This window comes from Dendrobium catenatum, unplaced genomic scaffold (genome assembly GCF_001605985.2).
Source record: "Dendrobium catenatum unplaced genomic scaffold, ASM160598v2 fragScaff_scaffold_655, whole genome shotgun sequence".
Taxonomy (NCBI): Eukaryota; Viridiplantae; Streptophyta; class Magnoliopsida; order Asparagales; family Orchidaceae; genus Dendrobium; species Dendrobium catenatum.
Window position 1 is genome coordinate 452,483 of NW_021319117.1, and position 11,966 is coordinate 464,448.

The window sequence follows — 11,966 nt, forward strand, 5'->3', positions numbered from 1 at the left end:
TTAGTAGTTTTGTGGTATGATGTTTATTTTTTATATTATATTGGAAGAAATAAAGTCCGAATTGTTTCCCCAAAACTTCGATCTTGGGTTGGCCTAACGCAAGTTAACATGATATGACATATTCTGTCTGTGAGTTTTATTATGCTAGACTGTGACATTGGTTAGGTCAAATATCTTCTGTGAATAAGTAAACTATAGATCATATAATCTAGAATGACTGAACAATGGGATCTTGACCTGGTTCGTCATCATTCCTCCCATAATATGCTTTAAGTGAAAATGATGGTAAATTTTTAATCATAACCCAAAAAATATGAAAAACTAATGCTACTATATGCCAAGTACTAAGTACATATCTAATAACTAGCCTTAATCAAAAGTGCTATCTCATGATTGAAAAGGGTATTTAACCATATGGGCTTGCGCCTATGAGAAACCTGAACTTAGATCTTAAATTCATCACAAAATGAGGGCAAAATATCCTATGTTATGTCTTATCTCTAATCAATTTGTCTTAAAAAAATTTGACTCGGAACTTTATCCATTAAATCTTTCCTTGAACCACATGAAAAGGCCGAGCTCTAAATTTTTAGATCCCACAATTTTCTAGTGACTCCATAGGGAAATAAATAAGAGGTATGCAAAAAAGGAGAGGACTTTATCAAAGAATAAGTCAAACTCTCATGCAAATAACAAATATGACTAAGGAAAAATCAAATAAAAGCATATCTTCAAACATTCACTCTAGGTCTACAAAGTACCCTTATACGAAGCAACCTATGACTACCAATAAGAATCCTTCGGTTAGGTTAACTACCTTCTCTAACTAAGTAAACTAGGGATCATGAAAATCTAAGATGACAAAATCACGGCATTAGGTTCCTCATCATCCCCTTATCATTTGCTTTAAGTGACGAGTGATAAATTTCTAACCCTAAGCATCTAAATTTTTTATTATAATATGCTAGGTACTAAATATCTATCTAATAACTAACCTTAGTTGAAAGTGCTCTTTCATCACCATGAGGGATAATTAATCATAAGGGTTTGCATCTATGGGAAACCTAAACTCATATCTTAAAGCCCTCGCTAAATAAGAGCGATGAGAAACATGAACTAAGACTTTAGAGTATGCTAAATGAGAGCAAAATATCTATGTAGTACATTATCTCTAACCAATTTGTCTTCTAAAAATTTATCCCGAACTACAATCCATTAAAACTCTCCCTCAAATCACGTGAAGCGGCAAAAGCGCCAAATTTTAGAGCTCACACTACAATTAACTGCATACTTCATATGTTTTGCTATCATTAGTGAGCTTTTTTTGAAACAACTTTTGTCATGCTTTATTTTTAATGCATAGGAAATATGTTGAAAATTAACATCTTAACATGCACACTTACATATCACTAGGAACAAAACATGCTTAAGCTTTGTGACCACCAAGTATTTTGGCTCTGGGCATACGTAGTCAAACAAGGATAAAAACAACATGACTTCCATGCCACATGCTTACATCCCTCACATTATGTTGCCCTCATAATAAATGAAATAAAATTCATATGAGAGTTGATGAATTTGAGCCTGCGATGAGCTAAGAATGTTCTTAATTGAATGTTCTTGGTGCAAAAACTATACCACTTATTAAAATTGGAAGCTGCTAAGAAGACTCTAAGAAATGTTCTTTTGAAGATAAAAGAAGAAATAAAAAATAAAAATAAAAACAAGACTGTAAAATGATAGCATACCTTTTATATCTGACTACATTCCAGCCAAAACAGTTGGATAACAGAGAGCTTGCCATAGGTTTTTCACTATATTATATCAAAAAGATGCTGCAATATAGTCAAATATTAAGCCAGATTTCAAAATACATGCAGCAGTTGACATAGTCATTTAGGATAACAAATGTCTACAACCCCACATAATGCAAAAACCTAAAGGCTAACCTAGCTCAACAGGATCTTAAATTCACTTTGATTTGGAAGGGGCAATAGAGACAAAAAAGTACAGGTGAGTGCTATGTGAGGTTCTGTAAGATTGCCTATCAAAAATTCCTAGAATACATACCATGTCCCTAAGTGTAAAGTCAAGAGAAGATCACTTTCTGTATGCTTTGGCTCAGTTAGAAGGCCTTGGTTTGCTTTGCTTTCGCTTCCTTGCATTTCTGGATAGATCTTCTGATTTATTTTTTGGAACTTGAATCGCAAAGAGGGATGATTTACTCTCACAGGACGAATCCGCTGTTTTTATCGATTCTATAGAGGCACAAGGATCTTCATAAAGGGCTTTTTCATCTTTAGCTTCAGTTGATCCCACAATAGCCTTTACAATGTGTATCTGCCAATTCAGCCCAAAATCTCATAAACAAAACAAAATTTTAATGTGTAAAACTGTTAAGGACTTCACCAATTTTGTTCCTTAGATACATACATAGATATAATTTGACTTTAAATGCCATGTACTAGCCGCATTTGGACAAATATACTTGCTTTTTGAGAAATATGACCGAAACTTCATTTCAGATCCAAAATGTATTCCTTTTTCATATTTAAGAGAATGTTCAAACAAGAAAATTGCTAGAACTTTTCTTTTCTATAGAGCTTTAGTGATTGATTTGTCGCAGGTTTTCAGAGCAATCTTTTAACTAACCTTACGTTCAGGGTTAGTGTCGATGCTTTTCATTCATCAGCTCTTGCAATGTCGACAGTATTAAGCTATAATATGAAGAAGATGAAAAGAGAAACCTTGGTTAGGAAATGAAAAATGTTCAAACCCCATATGCAGCATTCGAACCTTATTTAAACTAATTTGGACATCTATTTCAAATTTATATTTGTTCAATAGATGTGAAACTAGGTTCCAACTAGTCTTGAAATGAGGGTGCAAATAAGGGTCGAATAAAATTCAAACTTATAATAGGAGGTTCAAATGTTGTTCGAGAACCATCATCATACTTTGATAGAATTTCATTTGAATTGAGTTCAAAACTAATGCTCAACCATTAGCTTCAAAACAGTGTTTGAACATAGGTTTGAATTATTTTCCAACTTTATTTGAGCCTCTATTAAACCTTTATTTTTAATATTTCCTTCTGAACAAAGATTCAAAGATAGGTTTGAGTCTTACATTCCAACTGATTTTTCTTCATTATATTGTATGAAAGTTATTATTATTATTATTATTATTATTATACATACTATTGTTGCGAGATCACAAACCCTAGATGAGAAAAGCTAAAGGGACCTTGTTTGACCCTGTTAATGAGATAAATGTTCTTTAAATTGTGTTTGGCCCTCTCAGAGTCCCTAGATTTATATGTTACTCTTGAAATATAGTTTCTCTATATAAGAATAATTTGTATAATACAACAACAACAACATCAAGCCTTTATCTTACAACAACTACGTGGGGTTGGCTATATAATTCGTTTTTTTTTTCATTGTGTTTATTAAGAGTCAAATTCTCATTTAAATTTAATAAAAAGTCCTTTTTAATATTTTCTAACCATGTCTTATTAGGTTTACCTCTACCTTTTTTAGCATAGGCTAAATCTAATACATCTACTCTCCTAATAGGTTCATTAAAGGCAGACGTTTCACCTGACAAAACCATCTAAGGCGACTCTCTCTAATCTTATCTGCCACTGAAACTACTAAACATTTTCACATGTATACTAATTTCACATTTTGTCTCTAAGTGTAATCACAATCCTCACCTGAGCACACTCATCTCTACAACACTTAATTTTATTCTTCTCTTTTAATGAACAACATTCTGCACCATAAAACCTTACAAATCTCACGACCATCTTATAAGATTTTCCTTCAAGTTTGAGGGTATTTTTCTATGACACAATAGGCCCGATGCGTCCCTTCATTTCATCCATCCAACTTGAATTCTACTAATAATATCTCCATCTTAACCATAGAGAATCTTAATTTTAAAATTACTCTAAATCCCAATATAAACTATTTCAGATTTAAATCTAGATAAATGCATACAAATTTAAAAAAATTGCAAAAAATGTAAAAAACATTCAAGAGAAAATTATAGTTTAAAGCTAATACGAATGACAATCCATCAACTCTCTATAACAATATATCAAGGGTGACAAGTTTAGCGTAAGCGAGAAGCCATATTTATATAGGAGAGAATCTAAATTTGCCCAAAATGAGTGGGTGAGTGCACTAGCAAGTTGCAAGTGCAAGAAATATGCTAGGTTAAGTCAGGATATACAAAGGAGCCCTAACAAGTGACACAAGTGAATGGGCACCTCAACGAGTACATAAGCATCTCGATAAGTACCTTAGCGATCTCATTGAATACACTATTGTGTCTACAAACACTCGAGCTACTAGGTAAATGTACTAGCGCCTTTGCGATTACCTGGGTGATCATGACAAATTCACCAATGTCTCAACAAGTAACTAGGTGACCTCAGAGAGAAATGTTGAGTTGTTAATGATAGTGCTATTGAATAATTAATAAAGCCAGCAAGTACGTGGGCATCTAGGTGAATGCACCTGCTTCTCGGCGAGTAATTGGGTGCCTTGGCAAATGCACTAATGAGATCCTAATTTTAGCATGTTTAATTTAGATATTTTTTTTATTTGGTTTGTTTTTGCATTTAATCTAAGATTTTTCTTAAATTAAATGTTATTATTAATTCCTTAATTTGAATTAAGGCTTCATTCGAAACAGCTTTAGACCACTGTTTTTTCTCAGATTTTTTTTTAAAAAAATTGTATTAAAAATTAGCTTTACAAAGCAATAAGAAAGTTGTCCCAAATGAATCCTAAGTTTGTTGCTTTTAGGATCTTATCCAATTCAATCTTCCATAGAACGTTCTTAAGAGGATTATTTTGATGGTTAACATTGTGAATATGGCTAATCATTAAGGGAACAATGATGGTGAAGATGCTGGCAATGGTTATTGTGAAGAGAAGAGGGACGGAGGAGATGAATATCATGTCTATCGGCGATCTCTACTACAAAATCTTTGTTGTAAATTCACAGCATGATTGGGACAATTATATTTGGACCGATGGTTGTATATATAAGGGAATTTGTGCTGAGCAAAGTTTATCGAGAAAGGATATTCCCATGGTCATTAGGTGTGACCTTGAAGGGAGAGTTCATAGCCACCTTCAAGGGAGAGTTCAACGCCAAGAAAATTAAGGGGCATAGATGCCAGATTTTGGTTGGAAAAAAATTTAAATACCAAAAAAATTGTTTCAAGATCTTTAAAACAAATCAATTACTTTCCAAAAATAATAAAAACAACATAATACATTTTATTCTTTGATTAAAATGTTTTTAAAAATCAAAATCAAACAAAATATATTTTTAGAGTTATCTAACTTTAGACCAAGAATGAGTTTGAACATAGCATCGAGTACGCAGGGAGCACTTGGATCTCGAGGAAATCATTTTGAAGAGGGCTGAGTTATTCGAATGTATTATGGGAAGTTTTTCAATTTCTAGGAAGGTGTGCCGAGTAGGCTGATCTCAGTACCAAGAGGATTGATTTCTAGACAAGATAAACTAAGAAGAGTCATGAGGGAGGCCAAGTAAGCTATCATGTCCGAGCGAATTTGCTTAAAAGACAGATTTTTCCGAGATCAATAAGCCCACACATGCATATGATGATTTCACTATTGCTAAATGGTCTGTAATACTATGGATAAAAGAAGAATGCAATTTTAGAGAGTAATTACTTGTGAAGCTTAATTTTTAGGTCAAAAGGTTGTAGTTTTAATATCACATACAAATGATAGCTTCCCTAATAAATATTTTTAATGGACACAAGTATCTTCCAATCATCATACTTACATGTAGAAAATTTTGAGAAAGAGTTGGATCATATAAAGTGCTTCAAGGAAATTTTAAAATATTAGTTACTATTATTATTGACTCAATATAACTAGGAATATTCCCTTGCTTATTTTGGCATTTCGATAGATTTGGAATCTAGAATTGGGGTCATTCTTGTTTTATGTTTATTTCCTTCCTTGGTATGCATGCAATGACTTGATGAAGGTAGGTTTCTTCTAAGAATACCCTCGGATTTTAGGGTTTATGAAGTACTAGTGGCATTAGCAGTGCTGCAATAGGAATGAGTTTGTTTCTGAGGAAATTTCTTCACGTGAGATTCTTAGGACTTTCTTCTCCTTCTTTTAAACATGGATTCACTTGGAATTGAAAAAGGGCTAGTGAGTGCTCTTATTTTGTACATGTTTGCTGCATTTTTTGTTAGTAGTTTAGATCCTCTCTAATCTCTTGTGGACTTAGACTTGGTGGAAGCCAAATCCTCAGTGTATTCTATTTGTGGTTTTCCTCTTTTATTTTGTTTATAGCACATTATTCTTAATCCAAGTGAAGCTTTCGTTTTAAGATATTTGGTACCCTCACTCCAACAATTATCATTTTGTTGAATTAGATAATGGAAAGCCTTATGCAGACTTGCTAAACTTGAGGGCAATGATAAATGAAAGATATTTTCTGGATAACTAACTATTGTTTTCCTAACTTTTAGCAACTGTATATTGTTTGAAAGCAGCTAACTTTTCATGTTACAACCATTGAAGATGTCCATGAGCAATTCTATAGAACGCAGTATGTCAAAGAAAAAAAAAAAGAAAGAAACAAAAAGAGTTTTAGCTTTTTTAATATATGGCAGATTAAACAAGTGAGCCAAGTTTGAAATAAGAAACTTAGCTACCTTCAAAATAACTTAGCTACCTTATGAGGACATCAGTAGGAGATTTTGATGCGTCTATTATTGGAGGAATCGTAGATCGACGGATACGATTCAGAGTCTTTATTTATGATGCATTTATGTATTTTATTTTTATTTATGTTCTGGTTTACTATTGTACCCCCGAGAGGGTTTAGTTCATGATGTAGCCCAAAGGGCATTTTAGTCTTTTGCTTCTCTTTTATTTTAATGCCTATATATAGAGCCCTTCACTATTGTATGAGGTTAATTATTGATCAATAAAAATTTTCAAGCTTTCTAGTTCCCTCGATTGTTGAGAGTTCTTGAGAAGGACAAGTCCCTAGGTAAGGGCAAAGGCAATACCCGTCAGTCGTCGGAAGAGTCCAGGCTCACAGTCTACCTCCCCATCTCTTTCCCCTCCACCGGCCACCCCTCCCTTTCCTTCAGACCACCAGCCTCCCCCAATCTTCCTCCTAACGTCGGCCAAGATATTCCCTCCACCCCAAACTCTCCGGCTCAACCAACCCTCTCCCCAACTCCAAAACCGTCGACCAATCTCCACCATTCACCCCTACACCGCCGGCCACTTTCCCCAAACCCCTAGCCGCCTACCCCCCCCATTCATCCTCTCCCCAACTCCAAAACTGTCGACCAATCTACACCATTCACCTCCACATCGCCGACCACTTTCCCCAAAGCCCTAGCCCCCCCCTCCCACCCCCCTCACACACACACACACACACTAACCATTGATTCCCCTCTAATTACCTATTTATTACTTTCCAAATATAGCCTTCATTAGATTTGGAAAGTTTCTTAATGAATTTGAATTTAAATTCTTTCCTAAATAGACTACACCTATTTTAGGAATTCCCTCAATCACCATAAATCTTAAATTAATTCAGATTTGATTCCCCAATCAATAATTAATGCAATGATTCACATACATTGTATGTGGACATTCCCAACCCCCATCTCTTGGCCAGCCCCCCTCTCTACCCTTTTCTCTCTCCAATTAACTTCCCCCCACCCCCCTCTTAATTAATCCCATTAATCCCCACACAAGCCGCCGACCCCCACTCCCTCTCTCCCTTTGTTACTGCCATCCCCTCCCCTCTCTCTCTCCTCCACTTTTATTTCCTAATTAAAACCCAATCCCCCCATAATCCCTCCACTAATTAGAGAATTTGAACCCTCCTCTCTCAAATTAATTCCAATATTAATTTCTAAGCAAGGTAAATTAATCAAGGAATTAATTCCCTCCTCTCCTCTTGATTCCTCTTATTACCTAAATCCCTAACCCCAGGGCTCTCCAAGCTGGCTGACCTCTCTTCCTCTCCATCAAACCGCCGGCCACTTTGGGCCGTCCTGGAATTGAAGAGACTTCTCTCCCCCATGAATGACTGATCCCGAACACGATCATGGATTCGTGCATGATCTTCAAGGAAGAGTAGATATCCTCTTGTCTCCCTTCTTCAACCTCAACTTAGAGATCGACGACTACGTCGACCAAATCATTTTCACATTGACGTCTGCCATAGAGGAACACCAAATCTCCGGACAGTGGCGAGTTATCGGACATCCACCAACTTCTTCACCTCTGGCTAACTTTTTGTTGGGCACTACTAGAGGTGCTTCCTGTTTTTGGGTGGCATCTTTAAATTTGCTAAAATTATTCTTCCGTTAAAACCACCTCAAGAGTGTAAGTGAGGGGAACTCAAGGTGAAATTTCTATTTGTTAAATGGTGGATTTCTGTTGTTTATGCCTTTGGCTTTACTATAAGTTTATTTTATTTTAAATTGTTCTGTTATTCTTTCTTGTAACCGCATGCCAAAGCATAACTACAACTACGAACTCCTAGAATCTAATCTTGGTGAAACACTGAATTTAAAATTAGCAAAACTTAACAACTTGTTATTAATTCCTAAGCAATTCATGTTTCCATATATGTTTCACATCACTACTTCATAGCAAGTTTCACTAAGTACTTGGTAATTTGAATAATTAGCTTTGTGTAGAAGGGATTATTTATATGATTTGTGCATGAAGGGCGCCAGAAAAATGAGAGATGCAATTTAATGCCAAAAAAAAAAAGGATTGGACCATTGCAAATGGTTTAATACAACAAGAATAATTAGCCCGCTATCAAGAGCATGTACGACATGCTAGAAATAAGATTCAAGAAACAATTGAAAATGAATAATACCTTAAATCTGCTTAATTCAATCAGCTTGAACACTAAGGCATCTCCATCTTCCAATTTATGGTCCACTGCGAAGCTTCTCCACCCACCACTAAGGCCAGTGCGCCTACCAATATAAATTGCTTCGTGTTCTTCACCCTCCTCATCTTCTAAAATCATTTTTGTCTCACATAGAGGAAGATGATCCCTGCAAAACTTTGTCGGTAGACCCTCAAAGAGAAAGAAGGGTTAGATTATCAGTCTGCAAATCAGCATTTTAAAAGCAGTAATACAATAAGCATCAAAAGAAGGTATACTTACAAGCCAAAAACAACTGGACACATGCGAACGAAGCATTGATTTAACAAAGGAGGGGTGATTAGATGACACCTCAGTTAGAAGCATCTCAGCTTTCTTCAGGGCAACAACTTTTTCTTCATAAGAAGCTATTCTTCCAGTATATTCTCTTCCAATGGGTTCGCTCTTACAACTTCCAATGGAATAAAAAAGAAGTAACATCAACAGAAGAAATCGATATCAACAAAATAAACTCAAAAAATGTTACTACTAAACCTCCTGCGATAGTATAATCTCCTTTTGCCAGAATCCACAACCTGATACAAACCTTTAACTATTTCAGTAGTCTGCTTTGCCTTTCTACTAAATAGAACTCAGCAAAGTAAATAAAGCTAACAGATGTCATTCCAGACGAATCAAATTCTTTAGTGATAACTAGCAGTCAAGGAATCGAATAATTTGTTTATCTTTCAATGCAAACCTCTAAATATCAGAAAGTTATACTTAGAAGTGAAAAAAATTAAAAAAAGAAGTGATTGAAAAATATGATACATCATTGAACTAGAATGATGAGTTCAGCAATGGGTAGCTAAAATTTTCCCAAAATGGAAACTGTAAAATATAATTTTGTGAACCCTAAATCCTATGTATATATACATACATAGGGTTTATACGAAAATATGAGTTTAAATGCCCCATAATACCCTAAACTGGAAAAATATGCTCATTGAGGAAATATGATCAGAAATTCCCTTCGAACAAAAATATCCATACTTTTGAACAAATACACAGAAAACCCTCTCTGAGCAGTGTTATGCAGCACTACATCTATTCCTTCTGCGTTTTTGATGATTGCAGAGTGTGCATATTTGGGCAAAACTTCATGGCAACGATCTCACCCTAATCATTATATTTGAATGTTCGTGATTTTTTTTGTTTGTCTTTAAGGGTTGAAAACAAGCTTTACACTCTAAACCCTAAATCCCTTGGCCAAGAAACTTCATTATGTGCTAGTTGTCATTTTAAAGCCATATTCCAGCTATATTTTCTATAAATAAGATGAATAAATCACCAATGAATAATCTTAACAATCATCGAAACATGAGCATAAATTTTTCAATCATTTTCGAAAATGAAAGATTCATTTTAGCCTTCTTCAAACTTATTCGAACCTTACTTGAAATCTTGATTGAAAACCCTCTTCAAATCGAACTTGATTGATCAAGAATTGAACATATTTTTGACCAAGAGTTTGAATATGGTTTGATTAAGTTTAGACAAGGCTAAAATGAATCAAAGTTTATTCAAATATTGCTAAATAAGTTTTATGATGCTTTAGGATTTACTCATTTGAGTGTTCTAATATGTATGCAAATATCTTAGCTAATCCTAGTAGTTCATAGGCATTATTTAGCTCGGTCTCTTAAAGAGCCAAGCAGATTATGAAGAACTAGCCTAACAAATTTGATGCTTATGACCTAATTTCCCAAGCTGAGGGATTTCCCTTTGGACCCATTTTCATAGCTCCTACCAATGCAATTTTCTGGTGCTCTCATTCGTCAATTATTACTCAAGATAGTTGATGATGTAGAGAATAGTGAAAACTCCATTGGTTTTAATATTAGAGAGACGAACAAAACTTTCAGGAACGTAAAGTTTGCTTCAACAACTGGATTGAATTTTCAATAGTTCTCAGATGATGCTGAATTCCACTAATACACCTTCATTTATGCCAAAATACTCATTCTTTGTCAGAACGACATAATCATAAATCAATCCCCTACCTACCATACAATAAAGTTAAGAAATTCCTTCTCTAAACCATTATTTTTTAATTCTCTCTTTTTTGTTCATCTATCATTTGGTAATTTATTTCGAGTTCATCCGTTCCAATTTGAATTATAGTTTATTGTTCATAATTTTTTTTATGTATTGCTAACGTAGCTGATAATTTGCATTTCAACTTCAACACAACTTTACTCAGGGCTAAGCTAAACCTACATTACTCTAATGTTTTTAATTATATGCAATGAATTTTTTTACCAGTGTAATTTAATTTTGTCCTCTATTTATCTATTTTTTATTTTTAAATAATATTGGACATATTTTGATTTTTATATGTTTTATCAAATTTTATGTTTATCTGTGCTGTTATAATTCTTTCCAATGAAACTACTCTTCATAGAGATTGTATTAGCAATCACGAAGTACGTCAATATACTCCTTTTTTTTAGTGATATTATTTTCTTAATTAGCTTGAAATGTTTATTAATCTATGTTCATTTATGATGGAATCATTTTATCATTCAATAATGACAAGATTGAGCTTGATTGAAATAAAAATTTCAAAATTTTTTATATTTTAAAAAATAATAATATTATACTATTTGTTAATTTTCTATTTTTATTATGTTATGGATTTATAAAAATACCATTAACGTGCATTGGTGTATGTGCAATTAGACTAGAATATACAAATTAAATAGTTGTTAAAATAAAATAATATTATTTTATAATTCTTATTTTCTTTGCACGCACTTAGTGTACAAGCAATTAATATATTGTTGACACATTTTTCGTGTCGACTCGACTCTATTCAAGTTGAATTGGACCATACCTGTTAACGGCGAATGGCGCACCATGGCGCAAAGGTCCCTTTGGAGCCATGGCGCATAGCGCACGGCGCGGCGCGCGCCATTTTGAACATGGCGCAAGGCGCGGCGCGCGCCATTTTGAACATGGCGCAAACTATATAAAAATTATAA

The 11,966-nt window shown here is 34.2% G+C and overlaps 1 protein-coding gene across 2 annotated transcripts in view; it reads right to left on the minus strand.

Moving 5' to 3' along the window:
- Nucleotides 1-1,819: 1,819 nt before the first annotated feature.
- The window catches only part of LOC110104557 (B3 domain-containing protein Os05g0481400), a 19,444-nt gene continuing 9,297 nt past the window's right edge, over nucleotides 1,820-11,966 (minus strand). For both annotated transcript variants that reach the window (XM_028695542.1, XM_020833712.2), the window contains 4 exons: nucleotides 9,478-9,518; nucleotides 9,226-9,394; nucleotides 8,929-9,135; nucleotides 1,820-2,340 (listed from right to left, as the gene is read on the minus strand). In XM_028695542.1, coding sequence (XP_028551375.1) covers nucleotides 2,122-2,340; nucleotides 8,929-9,135; nucleotides 9,226-9,394; nucleotides 9,478-9,518 — 636 coding nt within the window. In that variant the 3' untranslated portion in view covers nucleotides 1,820-2,121. The remainder of the gene's footprint in view (nucleotides 2,341-8,928; nucleotides 9,136-9,225; nucleotides 9,395-9,477; nucleotides 9,519-11,966) is intronic.